This window comes from Pseudochaenichthys georgianus, chromosome 24 (genome assembly GCF_902827115.2).
Source record: "Pseudochaenichthys georgianus chromosome 24, fPseGeo1.2, whole genome shotgun sequence".
NCBI classification, from domain to species: Eukaryota; Metazoa; Chordata; class Actinopteri; order Perciformes; family Channichthyidae; genus Pseudochaenichthys; species Pseudochaenichthys georgianus.
The window spans coordinates 2067711-2091173 of NC_047526.1; the positions used below are offsets into that span (position 1 = coordinate 2067711).

Here is a 23463-nt window from a genome sequence, read left to right on the forward strand (position 1 = left end):
GATTAGTAAGAAAGAGAGCCGAGAGGGCTCTGGTAAACCAGAAGAGGATTCATTCGTCATAAAAAAAACCCCACAATTTGATAAATCTAAAGTTTAAAAAAATCTTCAACACAGACCAAATTAGAGCACTTGGGCAATCAAAAAAAGGTGGGATACGGTGGGGGAAAGAAACCGTGAAAAAAGCAATACAACTAAGGTTCTGTTGTGGCACTACAGGATATAAAACCCTCCAAGCCATGAATATGCCTCTGCCTGACATCAGGACCATTCAGAGGAGGATGCAGCACATCAAACTGGAGCCCGGAGTGTTGGGGGAGGTGTTTGATATGCTGAGGCTGAAGGCAGATGGCATGAGTGAGATGGAGAAGAAATGTGTGCTCACCTTGGATGAGATGTCCATCACCCCTAGTGTGGAGCTGCATCTGGGAACAGGGAGGCTGTTTGGGAACACAACCCTACCTGGCCACAAAGGCCAGGCCACTCATGCCTTAGTGTTCATGCTGGCTGGTGCTACTACACGGTGGAAACAGGTTGTGGCTTACTACTACAGTGGTAATTCTACTGACGGTGCAGTGTACCGGCCCATAATACTCACCATCGTTGAAGCAGCGGCATCTATAGGGCTTCATGTGGTTAACATCACCACTGATATGGGGAGCCCCAATAGGGCTATGTGGAAGTCCTTTGGGGTGACCTATGCCAAGTCGTGGATAGCACATCCTGTGAAGCCACACCAGCACCTGTACTTCATGCCTGACGTTCCACATGTGGTGAAGAATTTAAAGAGTGCCTTGGTGAAGGGTCACGTCATCACCATACCACAGGATGTGGACGCTGCCATCCAGTGTGGTGTCTGTTGGCCCCCTGAAGGATCTGGTGTCATACCAAGAGGGAATGGCCCTAAAACTGGCACCTAAGCTGTCTAGAGGCGTCCTGGAGCCTAGTCATTTTGAGAAAATGAAGGTCAGTTCAGCAATGCACGTCTTCTCCAAGTCATCGAGTGCTACCCTGAGGTACATGGTGGCGGAGGAGCACAGACCAGAGTCCTACCTTACCACTGCGTGGTTTTTGGAGACGGTGGACCACTGGTTTGACCTCATGTCGTCGCGCAACACTGTTACTGCCCTAAGTCATTTCAAGATGGAGGAGTATGATAAGGCCATCAGCTTCCTCCGGGACTCCATCCATCTGTTTCGGGCCTGAAGATCGGTCCCAAGGGCAGCTGGAAACCAGTCCAGACAGGACTGGTGATGGCCACTGTTACGTTCCCTTGTAGAGCTAGGGATACCAAGGGAAGTAGCGACACACCAGATAGTCGGACGAGAGAAAAAGGAGAGGAAACGGAAGGCTGAAGGAGTTTAAGTGAGGTTTTTAATCCGTCAATACGTAAGGCGGCTCACCAGCCACATTACAACACAATGGTACAATAAACAACGCAACTAGGCTGGGTTGTACACAGAGACAGGCTGCACACATGCAGCCAGACGAGAAGGAGAGAAAGAAGGGGCCTCACTGCCGTCCTCTTCCGGTCCTATATGGAATCCTTGATTGCAAAGTAGGAGCACCTGGGAAGAGGCTGCACCTGGGAAGAGGCTGCACCTGGGGACAATCAGAGGGAGAGAGAGGAAAACACACACACACACACACACACACACACACACACACACACACACACACACACACACACACACACACACACACACACACACACACACACACACACACACACACACACACACACACACACACACACACACACACACACACACACACACACACACACACACACACACACACACACACACACACACACACACACACACACACACACACACACTACGGCACGTAACACTTCCCCCCATAAAACCAAACCAGTGTTTGGCCACAGTTACCAACAACACTCCAACGGTTGGACAGATCGTGAAGTGTCACCCGCGGGACAGTACATCGGCCACAACATTATCTGCTCCTTTCTTGTAGTTGATGACGATGTTGAAGTCTTGTGCCAACAGGGCCCAGCGCATCAACCGCTGGTTGTGGTTGCACATCTGGGACAAAAATACGAGTGGGTTGTGGTCGGTGTACACCACCACTGGCGTTGAACTGGACCCAACATACACTTGAAAATGCTGCAGGGCAAGGAGCATGGCCAGAGTTTCCTTCTCAATGGTGGAATAATTCAGCTGATGTCGCTTGAACTTGGTCGAGAAGTAGCATACAGGATGGCTCACACCCCCATCACCCTCCTGCAGCAGAACAGCACCAGCCCCAGAACCACTAGCATCCACCTCGAGTTGGAAGGGAAGGATGAAGTTAGGCGCACACAACACTGGAGCACTACAGAGGAGAGACTTGGCAGAGCTAAAGGAGCGGCAACACTCCTCAGTCCATAGAAATGGAACATTAGGGCTACACAGTTGAGTTAGCGGTGCCACAACTACCGAAAAGTTCTTGCAAAAACATCGGTAGTACCCAGCCATACCGAGGAACCGCCGGAGTTCACGTCGGGTGGCTGGAGCTGGGTAGGAAAGGATGGCTTCCACTTTAGCATCCACGGGCCTCACATGCCCATGACCCACCTGTTTGCCTAGATAGGTGACAGTGGCCTTGCCAAACTCACACTTTGCCAGATTCACTGTTAGCGAGGCTCCTGCGAGTCGCTGGAACACACATGCGAGAATAGCCATATGGTCAGTCCAGTTATCGGAAAAAACCACCACATCATCAAGATACACATTACAGTTGGGCACATCCCCCAACACCAATTGCATTAACCGCTGAAATGTGGCTGGGGCATTCCTCATGCCAAAAGCCATCACAGTGTATTGCATAAAGTGGTCCGGCGTTACGAATGCAGAGATGTCTGAGGCCCTAGAAGTGAGAGGGACCTGCCAATATCCTTTAAGGAGATCCAACTTCGTGATAAACACACTAGGACCAATACTATCGATGCAATCGTCCATACGGGGTAAAGGAAAAGAGTCTGGAACAGTTAGGGCGTTCACCTTGCGAAAATCGGTGCAGAAACGCGGTGTTCCGTCAGATTTAGGAGCAAGCAAACATGGACTGCTCCAGGGGCTGCAGCGAGGCTTGGCTAAGCCATTTTCCAGCAGATAACACACTTCCTTTTTCATGTTCTCCCTCTTCTCTATGTGACAACGATACGCTTTAACACATTAGTGCTCGATGGCACATCACCAAATAGGGTCGGGTGAGCATGAACCAAACCGACTACGTCGCCTCGCTGGCTTTCTGGAAGATACGCCAGGTTAGACTCTAAGCTCAGCATAAACTCAGAGTTCGATAACCTACCACACTGCTGACCACCAGAGGGCACTATCAAGTCATCCTCAACCACCGACATTGCACAGGCCAGGGAAGTGGCCACGCTGGGAACAGCAGTCACCGCAGTACCTTGCTGGTCTCCCTGGGAAGCTTCCCTGGCATGATAGGACTTAAGCATGTTAACATGGCACAACCTTGTTTTTCTCCTACGCTCAGGTGTGTCAATGATATAGTTGGTGTCAGACTCTTGCCTTACAACCACATACGGACCTGAGAAACGCGCGTTGAGAGCAGATCCGGGTGTAGGCAGCAACACCAACACCTGCTCACCAGGCTGAAACTGCCGCTTAACTGCTCTCCTATCGTACCTGCCCTTCATGTTTTCCTGCGAAGAGGCAAGAGCTTCCCTTGCTAGCTTCGTCGCCTGTCGTAAATGCTCACGACACTGGGACACAAACTTCTTCACATCAGTTTTCGGAAGGGACTCAGACACCAATTTATCCTTCAGCATCTTTAATGGGCCACGCACATTGTGCCCAAACACTAGTTCAGCTGGGCTAAACCCAGTAGACTCCTGCTTTGCGTCACGAATAGCAAATAACACGAAGGGAACACCCTCATCCCAGTCCCTGCCTGTGTCATGGCAGTATTTACCAAGCATCGATTTCAATGTCTGATGCCAACGCTCAAGTGCCCCTTGTGACTCTGGGTGGTAGGCACTAGACACTGAATGGGAAACACCCAATGACTGCAAGGTTTTTCTAAAAACCTTGGAAAGGAAATTAGTTCCCTGATCAGTCTGCACAACCTTCGGCAACCCAAAGGTGGTAAAAAACTTGGTCAGTGCTTTAATGATGGCGGGTGCAGTGATTTTACGCAAAGGGATGGCCTCAGGGAAACGTGTCGATACACACATCACAGTCAACAGAAACTGGTTACCTGCCTTGGTCTTCGGCAACGGACCAACACAGTCAGCAATGATATGGTCAAAAGGCTCACCAATAGCCGGAACAGGACACAGCGGCGCTGGAGGAACTACTTGATTTGGTTTACCCACCACCTGGCATGTGCTACAAGTTCTACAGAAACACACTACGTCATCTTTCAATCCTGGCCAAAAAAAATGTTGAAGGATCCGGTCATAAGTCTTAGTCACACCTAAGTGGCCAGACCACAGGTGCTCATGGGCTAACACCAGAACCTGCTGCCGACAACTCACAGGAACCACTACTTGATAAACGCTGTTCCAATCACCACCTGAACCAACATCTGCATCACTTGATTGGTCAGCCCACCGGCGCATCAGCACCCCGTCATCCACACAAAACAATTGTTTCTTATTGCCTTCGTTAGGGTTCTCAGCAGCGTTAAAACACTTGATCAAGGTAGGATCATCCCTTTGTGCCGTGATGAGCGCCTCACGGGTCAAAGGCATAGCCACCTCTGGAGCAATAGCGACAGGTTCTATTTCACCATCACACACCGTTGGAGGGCCCTCCACTAATCCATCAACAGAGGTCAACCTGTCGTTAGATAGGGCAGAGACAAGCCAAGAATCAGACAAATCCACATCCTGAGCCTGCTTACGGGCCTGAGCTCTGGTCAAAACACTAACTGCAAATACCTCCGGATGAGTCAGAGCTAGGTTATCATCTACAGCACCAGGAACTGGAATGTCAACAACCTCTGGAGTAGGGTACACTTTACCTCCAGCTATATCGTTTCCCATTATGAAATCCACACCGTCGATTGGAAACCTGGGGAGTACGGCAACCGTGAAGAAACCAGTAGCCAGTTTGGACTGGACATGGACATTGTGGAGCGGTGCAGGCACAAAACCCATTTCAATACCTCTTACCACGGCACTTACATCACAGGCGGACTCATTACTCAAGGGCAGGGCACTCGCAAGAATGAACGACTGTGAGCCGCCACTGTCTCGTAACATAGTAACCTGTCGCTGATCCTCCACCTTCCCTGACAGAGAGACAAAAGCAGTAGAGATGAATGGCTTAAAACACTCATCAGGCCCCATTTTAACAGTGACCTGCCTACTAGGACACACTGTTTTAATCAAGCCCACCCCTTTTGGGTGCTTGCCACCTGCTGCTCGCTCTCGCTTCCAAGCTGCACAATCTGCTATCATGTGACCTGGGTCAAGACAAAAATAGCACGCTCTGTCTATCCTGGGACCTAACAATGGAACACTGGCACAGGGAACATAACTATCAGGAGCTCTCCGATAAGTGTCCCGCTGAGGAGGATCCCGCTGAAAAAAAACGCTCCTGTGTATCAGCGCAAACTCGTCTGCCAGAGTGGCAGCCTGCTGAAGAGTAGTCACTTTCTGCTCATTCAGGTAGACTACCGTACGCTCCGGTACACCATTTTTGAACTCCTCCAACAGCATCAGCTCACATACGGAAGCGATGTCATCCGCTTTACACGCTCTACACCACCTGTCAAAGAGGACTTTCTTCTCCCTCGCGAAGTCCACGTATGTTTGGCCAGCAGCTTTCTTTATGCCGCGAAAACGCTGCCTGTAGGCCTCAGGCACAAGCTCATATGCCCTGAGAATAGCACCTTTCACCTTGTCATACTCCAAACTATCCTCGACAGAAAGAGAAGAGCAAGCCGCTTGAGCCTTGCCGACTAGCTTGCACTGTAATAGAATAGCCCACACGTCTTCTGGCCAGTGCAGGGCCGCAGCAATGCGCTCAAAGGCACCAAAATAGACTTCCACCTCTGATTCCCGAAACACAGGGACCAAATTAATATGCCTGCTCACATCAAAGGAGGCAGCAGGACCAGAAGGTGTAACTGCAGAATCACCCACCACAGCTGCTTGGAGCTCTAGCTGACGCATCCGGACAGCAGTGTCTGCCTCCAGCTTCCTGATCTCCAGCTCATGCTTCCTGATCTCCAGCTCCTGCTTCCTGCTCTCCAGCTCCCTCCTGAGCTGAAACTCTCGCTCACGCTCACGCTCCTCCCTCTCACACTGGAGACGAGCCATACGTACTTTTACCCTGGCATCTACTTTAGACCCCGTAGGTGAGGATCCTGCCGAAAACGAGTCAAACTGAGGTGTGGTGAAAATGTTTGCCTGTTTCGTAGCACTCTGAACCACCGTGCCAGGAGATTCCACTAAAACAGGCCGCCTCAAAACCCCCTGTTCAACTAGTCCAGTTATCAAAGTAGCCTTGAGTTCACTTTTTACCAGAGCCGAGGAGACAGAAACATGATAATGGTCAGCAACTAACCGCAAATCAACCTTCCTGCACCCGTCTAGCTGACCCACAGTAGGACTGGCCACAAACTGCTCCAACACAAAAGCCATCTTTAGCAACGGCTACTTACAAATATTATTATATATTTATTTACAAACTTCCCCAGATCCTGCCTACCAAACTTTACCTAACTATCTTCTGGAGCGTGCCGGGCTCGAGGTGACTTTAAAGGCAAACATCAGCGGCCGAAACCCTGAATCGCCTGTCCCCAACAGGGAATAAATCCCCACCCAGGATTACCCCGAAAATAAAAAAGGCAAAATAAAAAATGAGTATCCGAAGGAAGGACTGATTCAGTCCAGCTAGACACTCCCCTGTCTAAACTGAGGAAGCTGTTCAACAGTAAATAATATCACAGCCAATTCTACACCTATATACACTACTGCTCACCACCAAACACAATAACACTAACCAACAACCACATACTCACTCTTTGTCTCAAAGATTGGACGAGCCCCCATGTTACGTTCCCTTGTAGAGCTAGGGATACCAAGGGAAGTAGCGACACACCAGATAGCCGGACGAGAGAAAAAGGAGAGGAAACGGAAGGCTGAAGGAGTTTAAGTGAGGTTTTTAATCCGTCAATACGTAAGGCGGCTCACCAGCCACATTACAACACAATGGTACAATAAACAACACAACTAGGCTGGGTTGTACACAGAGACAGGCTGCACACATGCAGCCAGACGAGAAGGAGAGAAAGAAGGGGCCTCACTGCCGTCCTCTTCCGGTCCTATATGGAATCCTTGATTGCAAAGTAGGAGCACCTGGGAAGAGGCTGCACCTGGGAAGAGGCTGCACCTGGGGACAATCAGAGGGAGAGAGAGGAAAACACACACACACACCCACACACACTATGGCACGTAACAGCCACAACAACAATTCTGGAGGTCCAGCATGACCTGTTGAGTCAAGGGCACACATTTGTTCTCACAAGCCGCTTCACTCAAGACTGCCTGGAAAACACATTTTCGTCCATTCGTCTGAGGAACTCTGCCCCAACACCTGTAGAGTTCCAATATGCACTGCACGCTGTCACCGTGGGCCAGTTCCTATCGCCAGTGCATACTGGCAGTTACGTGGAGGATGGATCAGACCACTTGGCAGACTTCCTGGACACGCAGAACAGCAGCTGCAGTCCTCCTGACGTTCTGAGAGTGGAGCAGCTGGTAGACCTGACAACACCACCTGACATCACTAAAACCGAGTCCTGTGTGCTATACCACCTTGCAGGATACATCGTGAAAAGGGTCATCAGCTTCTCACTTTGTGACAAATGCCAGTGTGCCCTAGTGAAAAATATCAGTGATGGTGAAAATGAGAGAGTTGGTCTGCTGGTATTAAAATAATTTAAAAGGGGTGCACTTTACCGTCCATCAGATGAGGTTTTCACCCTTGTTCAGAACGTGGAGCAGCTGTTCCGTGTGAGGACGAGCGATTCCCTCATGGAGTCCTCAAATGCAGTGTCACAGCTGGAACAAGAAGCCATGTTGCTGGACAGCAACCTGCCCTCATGCCATGACCTGAAGAAAAAAAATCCTCTCAACATACATCAGGCTGAGGTTAAGGATTGCATCAAAGTGCATCAGGGCTGAGAGGAAGGATACACATAAAGGGTATCTTGGCAGCAAGAGTCAGAGTAAGAAGGCAAAGAAGACCCAACAGACCTCTGCACCGAAGGTCATAACATCTAGGCCACTGCCAAACACCTTACTCGTTGCCATCGATGTACTTGGCATCTCCATTCCCGGTCCACCGTCAGCAGCCTCCAGCCTCCTCTTCTTTCAGCAGTCATCACCTGCAGCCGTTGCCAGCACCAGCCTCCTTCAGCAGCAGCAGCAGCACCCTCCAGCAGCAGCACCCTCCTTCAGCAGCAGCACCCTCCTTCAGCAGCAGCACCCTCCTCCAGCAGCAGCACCCTCCTTCAGCAGCAGCACCCTCCTCCAGCAGCAGCACCCTCCTCCAGCAGCAGCACCCTCCTCCAGCAGCAGCACCCTCCTTCAGCAGCAGCACCCTCCTCCAGCAGCAGCACCCTACTCCAGCAGCAGCACCCTCCTTCAGCAGCAGCACCCTCCTTCAGCAGCAGCAGCCTCCGCCAGCAGCCTCCGCCAGCAGCAGCAGCCTCCGCCAGCAGCAGCAGCCTCCGCCAGCAGCAGCAGCAGCAACAGCCATGGCTGACATATGAGGCTGAATAAAAAAAAGTGCTTATTATTTTTTTTAAGTGTTTATTTTGTTAAAAATAAACATTTTGGATGCATGACCATGTTTTAGGCTCATCCTTCATTCACTGCTGTAGAGTAGCCTGTTCAGTAGGCTATTATTTTTTTAAGACTGAATAATACCTTTGAAGAACAATCGTTAAACTAGTGTGTATTACAATACAAAGGAATCTATCCTAGCATGCCATCAAGCATTAAAAAGTAGCGCTAGGCTAGTTGTACAGTACAGATGAGTTAACACGGAACAGTACAAAAAAAAACTAAGTACAGTCAACATGTCACATAATGAAATGTTAGTATATCCCAAAATGCAATGAAATATTAAATGAAATATTTATCACAAACGCCACCTCATTTCTACTAGTGCTAGCAGTTAAGTCATATCATACAGAAAAGGATGACTGACACGGTCAGGTTCAGCAGATAAAACCAAAATAACAATAAAAACACATAATCAATCTAAATCCTGCTTGTTAGTTACCCAGCATCATTGATATATAAGCTGCTAGCGATTCATTACTGAAATCTTACCTTCAAAGCTGACGAAGTCGCGCTAGCTAACTAGCAGGCAATGCTAGCAAAATTGGTTGTAACAACCAAGATCAAATATAGATAATTACGCTGTGCATATACAAATGAAGACCAGTATAAGCATCATAAAGGGCCTCTGATACAATATAGACAGTTGACAATTCAAAATAGTTCGATATTTCAGCAACTTACCTCTGGAACTAATCGACGTGCCGTAAGTGAATGAGGTCCAACGCCCAAATGACAATATTTGGAACTATTTCGATGTCCATACCTCGGAAGTAGGCGCCGCCATTTTTTACAACCGAGGTCTATGGGAGTGTCGTAACTCTTATCTCTCTAGGGCTCTGGGTTAGTTAAAATAACTCAAACATATCCAGGGTGTGTTGAACTAGCTTCGTAGCACAGGGCACAGGTGGCTGTATAGCAGCGCTAATGTCAAAGACACACACATTATACATTATATTTTTCTTGACAAAAATATTTGGGAAGGCTTAGCCTTCCCTAGCCTGCAGTACCCGCCACCCCTGCCAAAATGGGACAATGGACTGACAGGAGAAAAACATGTGCAATAGGATAGCCGTGGCACAATGAAACCTCTGGCATGTGGGATCAACATCAGGGTACAGCCTGGCAAGCCTGCTCCTGCACATATGTAATCGATGGAACACTTTAAATTGAAGTACTCCATGCCTCACACAGAGGGAGGATTTATGTATGTTCTCAGTCGCAGACCGCCAGGTCTCATCAGTTAGTTCTATGCCCATTTCTTCTTCCCAGGCACGCTTAAGGTGGTTAAGGGAAGGACTAGAGATTTCTTGAATAATAGTATATAGCTTTGAGATATAGCCTCCCTGACAAGGTTTAAGGCCTAGGCAGTCCTCCATCCATCCACCAGGTGGGGCGGCCGGGAAGGAGGGAAATTGTTTTCTTGTAAAATCGCGAATTTGTAAATATCTAAAATAATGATTCCTTGGGATGTCATATTCTTTAACTAAATGTTCAAAGGATGTGAATACCCCTTCGTAGAACAGATCAGCAACACACTTAAGTTCCTTCCAGGACCACAGGTGGAAAGCGGAGTCTATCAGGGCTGGTTTGAAAGCCGGATTGCTAACTATGGGGATGAAGGAGATAGTTTGTCTATATCCAAAATGCCTCCTGAACTGTGACCATATCCTAAGAGAGCTATTGACCACAGGGTTGTTCGAGTGATATATTCTACTAAGTGGTAAAGGAGCACACATCAGGGAGGCAGGGACCAGTGGTTCACACAAGTGTTGTTCCATGCTAGACCAGATAGGACCGCCCCCTTCCCGGAAATGACTCATCCAAAATGCCATTTTATGGATATTGGCAGCCCAGTAGTAGTGTAAAAAAGTAGGTAGTGCAAGACCCCTCTGACTTTGTCTTCTCAAGAAATGCCTTACGCAGACGGGGAATTTTTTTGTCCAGGTCTTTAAAAAACTTTTTAGCATACGTGGCATAATAACCATTTTGATGGTGTTCACCCTGCCCGCCAACGAAATAGGGATCGATGCCCAGCGCTTTAGGTCCTCATTAACCTTGTCCAGAGCAGTTGCAGGTTCTTTTTAAAACAGGGTTTTAAAGTCCTGTGTCACACACACTCCCAGGTAGGTGAAAGAGTCAATGGCCACTTTAAAGGGAAGTTCGCTAAATGAAAGATTGGCCGCAGTCTCATTGATGGGGAAGAGTATACTCTTGGTCATGTTGATCTTATACCCAGAAGCCTTGCCGAAAGAGGTGATTACATCGAGTGCAGCCGGAATGGACCTAAGCGGATCGGAGCAGTACAGTAAAACATCGTCTGCATACAAAGACAGCTTATGCGTACAGCCTCCCCGCTGAATGCCTGTAAAATTGACCGATTCCTGAGAGCAGCTGCTAACGGTTCTATGGCTATATCAAACAAGAAGGGGGACAGGGGGCATCCCTGCCTTGTGCCCCCCGTTGAAGCTGGAAGTATTTCAAAATTATATTATTAGTGCGAACTGCTGCCTGAGGTGCAGACAGTGTTGGGAAAGTTCACTTTCTACATGAACTAGTTCAGTTCACAGTTCACACATTTTAAAATGAACTAGTTCAGTTCATAGTTCATAATTCAAAATGTTGAACTAAAGTTCATGGTTTCAAAAATGAACTAATTTATAGTTCATAGTTCTTTTTTCAATACGTTGCTGCGAGCTATTATTTGTCTCCTGTACGATGTTAATGGGCCATTTCAATGTTTACAATATCCTCAGAGGGCCGTACAAGTTATTGACCTCTGCTTAAAAAAACTAAAATCACAGCCCATTCATTTCATTCTGTGCAAAGAAAAAGCAACCTCTTAATCCAGATATCTCACCATGACTCGCGTATGCATGCACGTGCACGGTGTGGCGTGACCACCAAAACAGAAAGATAATTTATGGACACAAGATGTGTGCAAATGTATTTAGTTTCCTATCCATGTGAACATGGTTTAAGTGGGGGGGACCTAACCTCCTCTAGAGGGGTCCGGGGGGCATGCTCCCCTGGGAAGATTTGTTGCACTATGAGAGCAACATTAGGAGATCTATGGACACATCTCTCAACACCCAAACAGAACTGTAAGCAGATTTTCTTTTAATTTATGGATATTTGACAAATCACTACCCTTTCAAACTGTATTCTTCTTTATTAATAACTGTCATATAGTATTTTATACCTGTTTACTTTATTCTCTTATTTTTTTTAGAACTATAATGATCATATAAAGATGTGCCTTTACCTCACTGACTGTAGACAAAGCTTCTTATATTCGTTAGCATAGCTAGCTAACCAGATGCTAATTATAACAACACAGTTATTGACTGTCTGATCAGTATGACAGATGAGCAGATCGCCACTGGGCTTTCAACTAAAGACACAGACACGCAGAAACTGCGGCATGTGTATGGACTTATCGGTACTGCAATTTCTGAAGTGCTGAAGTGCTGGAGTGGCGTGGCGTGGCGTGGGGAACCTCCGGCCCACCCCTGCCGTAGAGTCTCACTCTGAGCGAGTGCTGCTGCAGCTGCTCTCGGCTTCGTCCATACTAATTAATTAATTAATTCATTCAATGCTCGCCGGTTCCGCGGTTCCACATTGTTTGTTGTGAGGAGTCTGATATATTTAGTATATTTATATTTTAGTGCGACAGCCAGGGGTGACAGGCGCGTACGCGTCACAGGCAGCTTGCTGTTGCCAGATTGGGTGGTTTTCCGCATTATTTTGAGGCCTGTTTACGGTGTGTTTTAACTGGGTTTTCGGCTGAAAGGCATATGAAATCTGGCACACTTTTGAACGCCGTTATAATACAGTGCTGAGAATGAACGCACTTTTGAACGCCGTTATACAGTGCTGAGAATGAACGCGTTCTCAATTACGTTCATCTAGCGGAAATACAGTACGTTCAGTTCACGTTCGCCCAAAATATGAACGCGTTCATGAACGATCGTTCATTGAACGCGTTCAGGTACATCACTGGGTGCAGAGTAGAGGACCTTTATCCAGGAGATAAAGCATGGGCAGAGGCCAAATTTAGCAAGAGTTGCAAATAGGTAGTCAAAGTCAATGCGATCAAAGGGTTTGTGTGCGTCTAGAGCAGGGGTGCCCAACCAGTCGATCGCGATCGACCGGTCGATCGCGGGGAGATTCCCAGTCGATCGCGAGATGTGTCTAAAAATAGAACAACAATATTCAGTTTTATCGTTAATGTCCTGTAACATAATCTTCCTGTGCCAGAATAATGCACTTGAACGCATCAAAGCTTTGTGATTGGCCGGCGTGACCCCATGTGTCGGGGCGTGGCTGGTGAGCAGTGGGCAGTGGGCAGTGCACTAGTTCGCTAACATTGTCCGTGTCAACAGGAGTGACAGTCCGCACACACACAAGACCGCAATTATGGCAGAAGCAAAACATATATAATTTTCACTCCGAGTCTCATCTGCAATGCGAGCGTGGCTTTATCGAAGAAGGGTAATTTAGGAGCGGCATTTCAAAACAGTGCACAAACGCTACGAGACGGAATTCCCGCCTAATTCTGCCCTACGCTCCCAAAAGGGGAGGGGCCTGAAAGGACAGCTAAATGCACAGCAGTCCATTTTCACCAGACCCAACAACAAGAGCAAGGCTGCTAGCATAGCATCTTAACGTGTCAGTCACGTTCTTGCGAAACACATGAAGTCTTTCAAAGATGGCGAAGTTGTGAAAGAAGCATTCCTGGAGGCTGCGACGCACTTTTGGTGGACAGTAAAAATAACAGTAACATTTCAACAGGTTTTTGATATGATAAAAACTCAAGTTAGATACCGTTATTAATCAGCTGTAAGTTTGAGTTTGTTTGAACTTATTCATTATAATTATTGTACAAAATAGTATAAGAATGCAAACTTAAATTTATTATAGTCTATCAATTCAGGTTAAGAAACTAGTGTTGCCTGCATCCTATTTTAAAGGCATTTATTTTTATAATCTACTAAAATGCAACAAAAAAAGGGTTTGATTCTATTAATTTTGTCTTTTTTATTGGACTGTTGCAGCAGATTCCTGAGTAGCTTCAGATCTGAGTTGTCTTATTAGTAAGCCTAATTTATACTTTTGTAGCAACACTATTTTTATATAATGGCAAAGAAAGGGTTCAGAGTATTTTCTTTTTTTCCTGTGTCATATGTGGCAGCACTGTTCAATGTTTCTTGAAAACATTACCCACTGTAGTATGTGATGTGTGAATAAACTCCAACTCTGTATCAACAACACTGTTGTGTAACTTCAGTTAAATACTTGTATGTGTGTAGATTAGAAAGAGGTAAGATAAAGGATCTGCAGTATTTTATTAAGTATTAATCGTACAAAGGTCAGTTTTATACAAGTAGAAGTGTGTATTTACCTGGTAGTAGGCTGTCAGTAATGGCTACGCCTCTCTATTTGGACTGGTAGATCTCGGCAGACTGGCAACTTTAAAAGTAGATCTCGGTTCAAAAAAGGTTGGGCACCCCTGGTCTCGAGAGATGAGGGCCCCTGGAGAGAGTTCTGGATTTGAGTAAATTATATTATATAGGCGCCGAAGATTCCCAAAAGACTGTCGGCCATTTACAAACCCTGTTTGGTCCGGGTGGATGATTCTATGCAGAACAGTCTCAAGGCGCAGAGCTAAAGCTTTGGAGAGAATTTTGTTATCACAACAGACTAGACTTACTTAAATGTAGGAGTCGCATTTCGCTGGATCTTTGCCCTTTTTAAGGATGACTGTTATCACCGCCTGAGCTAATGTGGGGGGCAGTGAACCCTGCTGGAGTGCCTCTGCATATACTTCGCGCAGCACAGGCGTCAGTTTGCCGGCAACTTTTTTATAGAATTCAATAGGGAAGCCGTCCGGTCTCGAGGCTTTACCACTTTTCATTCTTTTAATAGCGCGATTTATCTCCTCATTAGAAATGTCCCCCTCTAAAGCCGAGACACCGTCAGGATCTAGTGTTGGAAGCTTAAAGGGATAGTGGAAATTGAACCCCAAATAGTTTCGTTTTAACTTATATACAAGCATAATTACGTACCAAAACAATCACACCTGATTAAAAAAATATAATAATTGCCTTACACATGTTAGAAGCACTTTATTGCAGCTTCCCCGAACTTTTTTAGAAACGAAATTATCGATTCAGCCAAACCGGAAGTGAGGAAAACTCAGGAAGACGAAACGATAACAAACAATGGCGTCTATGCAGAATGAACGTGGAAGGGCAAATATACCAGACAAAGAAGAAGGATTGTACGAGGTATCCAGTGATGATAGCGAGTCAGAATCATCCTCTCGGCTTTCCTACGAAAATGTAGTTTTAGGAACTGAATCTGAATCCGGTTCAGTAAGCGACGATGGTGAGAATATTGAGCCAGACGATGGACCATTACGTCCTTATTTGTTCGAGCCCGAGGTGATGGAGTTAGTTCACGGCATGGGCAATGGCGAGGATGACCAGGACCAGGCGCCAGATGATGCACCCCTACGCACAAATAATCTTGACTGGTAGGTCCCTAAGCATAGCTCACGCTAGGCGCTATATTATATATTGCAAAAGTTGGCATGCATGTACTGTAGGCCTATGGCTATGCCCGAGGATGACTGCATGTAGGGTACATTTCATAACATACCAGGGTCAGGTTCACATAAATTATCTTGTCACATTTATTATTGTATATGTAACAGCCTTATGGGCATTAATTACATGAATACATTGAAATGAATTGTATACTAGCATGATATACAGCTAGAGCCAATCGGTCTTTTGACGTAGTAGGGTCCTAATCCTAGGCTAGCCAGGCTGCCTGTCAAGTGTAGGCTGTACTCACAGTACTGTTAGTCTATCATGTCTATATGATGACTATAGTGTACACATTCGACACTGTGTACCGGATTATCGGATGACGAGGCCCCCGGTCGCCTAATCGACAGGCAATAAATGGCGTTGTACACAATGGTACAGGCTAATGATGCATTAAATCAGCCAGAAAACATAATAAAATACTCACTTCTTATGTATTCCACTTTCAATTTGAGCTAGAGACAGAGGAATCTCGAAACAATCGTCAGTAAAATGACGGGAGCACACGACTGCCGAAGTACTCGTCAGCTTCGGCTACGTGAAGTTTGCCCGTGTTATCTGAACAAATTTCACCCACTGACGACGAATGGCTGGGTTTCTTGGAAACGCATGCGTCGAAACGCCATTCTCTGCATTTGCTGTCTCACTACAGCCATACAAAACACATCTATTCACCATAATAAAGGTCGGCTATTCACATGAAAATTCTATTGAATGTCCGCCATTGTTTGTGCCCGTCTTCCTTTGTTTTCGTCATCACCCGAAGATTCCCGACGATTCCCGAAGTATTTCGTTTCATTGAGAGGGCGTGGTCGGGAGCAGTAAAATTGAAAATAAAATTAAACTAGGCGCATGAAATAAAAAAAATGGTTTATTATGCTTATTTTTAATAAAAATACATAAGTTAAACCCAAAATTCGCGGATTTCCACTATCCCTTTAAGGTCCTTTAGAAAGTTAGTTGTCAGAGAGTCATCCGAGACTTCTGATGAATAAAGATCTTCATAGAAACTCTTACATTGATCATTAATGCCCCTTTGATCTGAAATGGTGTCCCCATTTAGCGTTCCAATTTCCGCAATTAAACTGTCTGCAGCCGACTGCCTTAGCTGATGGGAGAGTAATTTACTGGCCCGCTCCCCATGTTCATAATGGGTTTGCCTAGATCTCAGATGAAGGTCCTCTACGTAGGTGGATGCCAGAGAGTCATATTCCACCTGCACTGCAATGCGTTCCTTATACAGTTCAGAAGAGGGCTTTGTTGAGTGTATTCTATCAATTTCTCTGATCCGATTAGCAAGTTCTGTCATTCGCTTTATCTTTTTCCTGCTAATACTGATTGAATATGATATTATTTGCCCACGAAGATAAGGCAAGGCAAGGCAAGTTTATTTATATAGCACTTTTCAACATAAGGCAATTCAAAGTGCTTTACAAAAAATGAAAGACATTAAGAAAATGGCATTTAAAATCAGTCATTAAAAAGAAAAGCTAATAAAATAAACATTAAAAGAAAAAATACATGGATAAAAGTTACAGTGCAGTCTGGATTTAAAAGTAGTCAGAGTTGCAGCGGACCTGCAGGTTTCTGGGAGTTTGTTCCAGATATTTGGAGCATAATAACTGAACGCTGCTTTACCATGTTTAGTTCTGACTCTGGGGACAGAAAGCTGACCAGTCCCTGAAGACCTGAGAGACTTCATAATTTAGCAGGAGGTCAGAAATGTATTTTGGGCCTAAACCATTCAGTGCTTTATAAACCAGCAGCAGTATTTTGAAATCTATTCTTTGACACACAGGAAGCCAGTGTAAAGACTTCAGAACAGGAGTGATGTGATCCACTTTCTTAGTGTCAGTGAGGACTCGAGCAGCGGCGTTCTGAATCAGCTGCAGCTTTCTAATAGAGTTTTTAGTGAGACCTGTGAAGACACCATTGCAGTAGTCGAGTCTACTGAAGATAAAAGCATGGACAAGTTTTTCCAAATCCTGCTGTGACATTAGTCTTTTAATCCTAGATATATTCTTTAGATGATAGTAGGCTGATTTAGTAACTGTTTTAATGTGACTGTTGAAACTCAGGTCAGAGTCATTAGCCGCGTTCACACTGCGGTACTTTTCCCACAAAGGTTCATGCGAACTTAGTTCATGCGAACTCTTTAGTTCGCATGAACTAAGTACAGATCGCGTTCACACCAGAAAAAGTCCCTGGGGTGGATTAGGCAAATGAAGCCGCTGACGTCACTTCTTCTTCTTCTGCTTTGGGTTTACTGGCAGGCCGCAACCCACTTCACGGCGTATACTGCCGCCCAAAGTCCCCGGCCGGAAGTCCCCGAGTAAATCGCCAGAATGCCGACACCTCCTCATCTCCACCGCTCCCATGTTTTATTTTGTGTTGCCATAAGTTAGTCTCTCTGCGTTTCTGCGCTGGGCTAATGCTAATAATGCTAATGCGAGGATAATAAAATGGCGGCTTCACAAAACTTTTTGGGAGTTTTACGGGGCGTGGTTTGCAATTCGCCCAGCCAATCAGGAATATAGCTCTTTTCTCAAAAAAGAGCCGCTCGAAAGTCCCTGCTTTCTAGCAGGGACTTTCGAGGGGGTAAAAAGGTTCGCATGAACTACTTTTAGTACCGGCTCTTTTTGGTGTGAACGCGATCATGAACTAAGTTCGCATGAACCTTTGTGGGAAAAGTACCGCAGTGTGAACGCGGCTCATGACTACACCTAGATTTCTGGCTTTATCTGTTGTTTTGAACATTGCAGACTGAAGCTCAGCGCTAACTTTTATACGTTCTGACTTGGCTCCAAAAACCATTACCTCAGTTTTATCTTTGTTTAATTGGAGAAAGTTCTGACACATCCAGTCATTGATTTGTTCAATGCACTTACTCAGTGTTTGAATTGGAGCATAGTCTCCTGGTGAAATTGTTACGTAAATTTGTGTGTCATCTGCATAGCTATGGTAACTTATTTTGTTATTTTTCATTATCTGAGCCAGTGGTAGCATGTAGATGTTAAAGAGAAGAGGCCCCAAGATGGAGCCTTGAGGAACCCCACATGTCATATTTGTCAACTCAGATGTGTATTTACCTATAGAAACAAAGTTGTTTCTGTCATTTAGGTAGGATTCAAACCAATTTAGAACTGTTTCCGAAAGTCCCACCCAGTTTTCCAGTCGGTCTAGTAATATGCTGTGGTCAACAGTGTCAAACGCAGCACTGAGATCTAATAATACTAACACTGAAGTTCTGCCACTGTCTGTGTTTAAGTGGATGTCATTAAAGACCTTTACAAGAGCAGTCTCAGTGCTGTGGTTTGGACGAAAGCCTGACGGGAACACATCAAAACAGTTATTTAAATGCAAAAAATTACTCAACTGTTGAAAAACAACTTTTTCAATGATTTTACCTAGAAATGGCAGGTTTGATATGGGCCTGTAATTGTTCATTACTGAAGCATCTAGATCAGGGGTCGGCAACAGGCGGACCGCGGTCCGGACCCAGACGCCGACCTATACGGACCCGGAGCTATAATCAATACGTTAATAGGGTATTTTTTTCGGCGCCTCACGCTTTTTTAATGCTGATTTGGGTGACTTGTGTAATTCGTGGAGAACCGAAGAGTTTTCGTTTTGGGGGTGGGGGGGTGGGGAGTCAGTCCGACTGACGGACAACTTCTCACTTCAAAAAAGAAGAAGAAATCTAGACCGCAAAAATAATTAAACAAGCGAGTACCTGTTTTTCCTGGCCAAGGACAGGTTCCTTGAACACAACACGAGCGTAACATGTCTTCACGTGGTATGTCTCGTCTGGAAGGAGTGCTGACAGAGAGCACCGGAACGCCGTTCCAGCCCTTCAAATATTGCAGTAGGCTACCCATAAGGAGCCGTACACATGCCACAGTGTTTACGTGGCTGTGTATTTAGTTGTAAGCACAGTGGTGATCTGTTGTTATTAGCATCTGGTTAGCTAGCTATGCTAACGAATTTAAAGAGCTTTTCTACAACCAGGTGGAAGAGAGCCATACTTGCCAACCCTCCCGATTTTCGCGGGAGACTCCCGATTTTACTGCCCTCTCCCGGTTTACTCCCGGGGTCATATTTCTCCCGCATTTCTCCCGATTTCTGACAAAATCAGATTTACTCACGACTGTTTCCACTCGGACTTTAATACAGCTACACCATTGTTTAGTTTCCATGGTAGCGCGTCTCTTAAGTAGTGCGACTCTTAAGTAGCGCGCGCAACTGAAAGTCTGAGAGGGTGAGCAAGATAGTCACAGAAAACGGAACAAAAATCGACAATTTTACCCTCTGGTCACTATACAGGTCCAGCCCACACATATGCTGGTGCTACAGGCCGCAAGGCAGTGCACTTACAACTACAATACGCATGTTTATGTTAATCTATTACAGCTCCGGCGATCCACTAGTACTCCCCCCATCTTGTGTCCATATCTTTCTGTTTTGGTGGTCATGCCACAACAGTGCACGTGCATGCATGCGCGAGTCATGGTGAGATATCTGGATTAAGAGGTTGCTTTTTTTTGCACAGCATGAAAGAAAGGCCAAATGAATGGGCTGTGATTTTAGTTTTCATAAGCAGAGGTTGAATTCAATCATTTGTACGGCCCTCGGAGGATGTTGTAAAAATTGAAAGGAAAAAGGTTCCCCACCCCTGCTGTAAACAATAATATAACCCCTTGATTTATAACTTAACATCTCTGTCTCCTATTGATCTGAGTATATTATAAAGAATAGCCAGTTAATTGAAGCATTATAGCACAGGCCTTTGTCAGATGGTATATTACGCAGTTTTTTTTCTGCTTCGAATAGTTCTCTCTTTTTTCACCATACCTGTGTTTGCATCACTGTAATCAATGAGCACCTGCATGTGTATGAGAATGGCCCTGACACCATTTCAGGCTATTAGAATGTCATTTGTGACTTTAACCAGAGCTGTCTCTGTGCTATGATGAGTTCTAAAGCCAGACTGAAAATCTTCAAATAAATCATTGTTTTTTAAGTAATCACACAGCTGTTTTGCGACCGCTTTCTCGAGAATTTTTGAGAGGAACGGAAGATTAGAAATAGGTCTATAGTTGGCTAAAACCTCTGGATCGAGGTTGTGCTTTTTAAGAAGCGGTGTTATCACTGCTACTTTGAATGATTGTGGAACATAGCCTGATAATAAAGACATATTCATAATATTTAATAATAAATCACTCTTGAGTCTAGAGTGATCAGAAGTACGTAAATGAGTTTCCTGGAGATAAACAATGTCTGCCTATAGCTTCTGGTGGTGGGAAAACACTTTGCTGAGCTTTAATAATAATAATAATAATAGCTTGGATTTATATAGCGCCTTTCAAGGGACCCAAGGTCGCTTTACAAGTAATAGGGCAAAAACAAACATAACAAAACAAAAGTCAGACAGACAAAACAACAGATTGATTTAGGGGCCGAAAGCCTTGATGAACAGATGGGACTTGAGGGCCCTTTTGAAGGCGTAGAGTGTGGGGATGTTGCGAAACTCCGTAGGGAGAGTGTTCCAGAGGGTGGGGGCTGCCACACTGAAGGCTCTGTCCCCGAAGGTTCGCAGTTTGGTGCGGGGGTGGTAAGCAGGCCAGAGTCTGAGGACCACAGGTTCCGGGGTGTGGCATGTGGGTGAAGGATGATTGAGACCTCTAACATTCCAGCTAACAAAAGTAGTTGCCGCCTTACCCACACTCAGTGCCCTGTTTTCCTGGGTCATTGTGGGACCTTCGACAGTAATCTAGCCCCCTGTCAGAAGGGTGAGGGAGAGGAAGGGAGGGAAAGGGGGGAGAGGAAGGGAGGGAAAGGGGGGATGGGTCACCTTTAAAAAACTGAAATAAAACACACAGCAATAACAACATAAACACCAATGAGAACCTAAAATAGAAGGTCCATATGTAATTGAAGTGGTTGAAACAACATTCACAATAAAGAGCTGGTCCCTCCCCAACTGAGGGACTGCTACCCGCCCCCGATAACACTCGCACCTCAACGTGGACAGCTTACCTGGCGAGAGGCGGCTTCTCTGCTTCGACTATAGTCGGGGAATACTCTGATCCTGTCTCCGTGTGACTTTGTCGGATCTGTGGCTGTGGCTGCCTTGCGGAGGATCGCTTCCTTCTCCCGGTAATAGTGAAATCTCACCACAAAGGCACAGGGTGGCTGGTCCTCCTGGGGCCGTTCCCGTAGGGTGCGATGGCATCTGTCTAGTAGTGGCTCTTTTTCTAAGCCCAGCGTTTCCTGGAGTAGTTTAGCTAGTCAGTTGGGTTCTTCCCTGTATCCCGGTGATGCGGAGGTTGCACCTCCTAGACCGCGCCTCCAGGTCCTCACTCCTGTCAGATAAGATGTTCATGTCCTTTTTTAGCTGTTGAACGTCTCGTTCGAGAATGGTAATGAGGTCCGAGTGATCATTAGCGGCAGTATCCAGGCTCTCGACCCGGTCCTCCAAAGACTTGGTGCGGCTGCTGACGCGGTCAACGGCGGATCTCAGCTCGTCCCTCAGTTGGCTTATTTCACATCGTAATTCTTTAGACTGCATCTCGGCGTTGTTACGCAAAGGTCTAGGGAAACTTAGGCACAGCACACAATTTGCACTCTCCCCACTCTTCCCACTCCCAAGAACACGGACACCGAGTCAGAGAATGCCGTTTGGTAAATGTAATTACCAAAAAATTATTACAAACAGGAGTAACAAAACCATAAAACAAACAAACCTTTAAACACAAAAATCTTACCTAACGAAAGAGAAAATAAACATACAGGCTTCTTACCTACTCTACTGTAAAAACAGGAGAAAACGAATATTCAAAAAGAAAAGGGTTTTGCACTACTAAGAAAAAAGTAAAGCGTGTCTACAAAGACAGGTTCAGTAGCTTTTCTTTCAACAGTCTCACGACACAAGAGAAGGACCGGTATACGGTATAAATAAGTATTAGCACAACAGGATAGATATCGTAACGCAAATTTGTGTTGGGAGTAGGAGAAGTCAAGTCAGAGAGAGCGGCCGAGGAACTGCACGGCTGCAGCCTAATATCCTCCCGTCTCCCCAGGTGGACCAATCAGCATGCAGAAGGTAGCTAATCAGCTAACGGGCACCGCTTGCACGCGCACACACACACACACACACACACACACACACACACACACACACACACACACACACACACACACACACACACACACACACACACACACACACACACACACACACACACACACACACACACACACACGCACACACACACACACACACACACACCACACACACACACACACACACACACACACACACACACACACACACACAGAAGGAGGGAAACATTTACACACAAATGACCTAACGACCCAGGGTCGTAACAGCGTTGTCATCAATTTTCTTCAGCAGGTCCTCTCTGAGAGATTGAATGGCCTGTAGAATGGCGGTCTCATCCCCAGCACCGTTAGCCGAGCTAGCACTATTAGCTTTCGGATCTGGCGCAGCAGACGCCTTTTTGCAAGAGGAAGACGACATATTTCAAATAAACTGTTGGGCGGAGGCAAGGAAGAACAGCTTGGATTAAAGTTACTTGCATATAGTGTAGAGGGTAGTTGTCTAATATAAATATTCTGATTCTGGCGAGGAGCTCGTGAAATGCGACCTCACATGGCTCCGCTCCAGTACTTCTCATGAGCCAGTTTTGCTTTCATTTTGGTATTTATTTACAGAGTTTATGACATCTAACTATGTCACCAAGAAGAGACACTTAATAATGACTAATTGCACAGGAAAACAACTCAGAGTAAACCAGTAGGGTGATGAAGATGCCTTGCTAGCTTGTCTTTTTGTAGGAAACAAACCACCTTCCAAAACATCAGCTGAAGTCTTCTGCAATGAATTGACTGTATGTGTGTATGTCTGTTGCCCATCTCAACACGATAAGTCAGTCGTAAACACCTGAAAATCTGCTTTATTAGTCAATTAATGCCAACTAATATAAACAGTTTTGAAAATAG

At 45.8% G+C, this 23463-nt stretch overlaps 1 protein-coding gene and 1 long non-coding RNA gene across 2 annotated transcripts; both read right to left on the reverse strand.

Moving 5' to 3' along the window:
* Window positions 1-1928: 1928 nt before the first annotated feature.
* LOC139433146 (uncharacterized) lies at window positions 1929-6665 on the reverse strand. The gene is made up of 2 exons (XM_071202024.1): window positions 6071-6665; window positions 1929-2288 (listed from the first exon to the last, which is right to left on the reverse strand). Exons 1-2 carry the CDS (start codon window positions 6617-6619, stop codon window positions 1929-1931), a joined length of 909 nt encoding a protein of 302 aa, XP_071058125.1. The 5' UTR covers window positions 6620-6665.
* A 1087-nt stretch (window positions 6666-7752) lies between these two features.
* On the reverse strand, window positions 7753-8367 carry LOC117439926 (uncharacterized). Its single transcript, XR_011642690.1, has 3 exons — window positions 8237-8367; window positions 7940-8092; window positions 7753-7858 (listed from the first exon to the last, which is right to left on the reverse strand). It is a non-coding gene; the product is annotated as an uncharacterized lncRNA (long non-coding RNA).
* Window positions 8368-23463: the final 15096 nt, after the last annotated feature.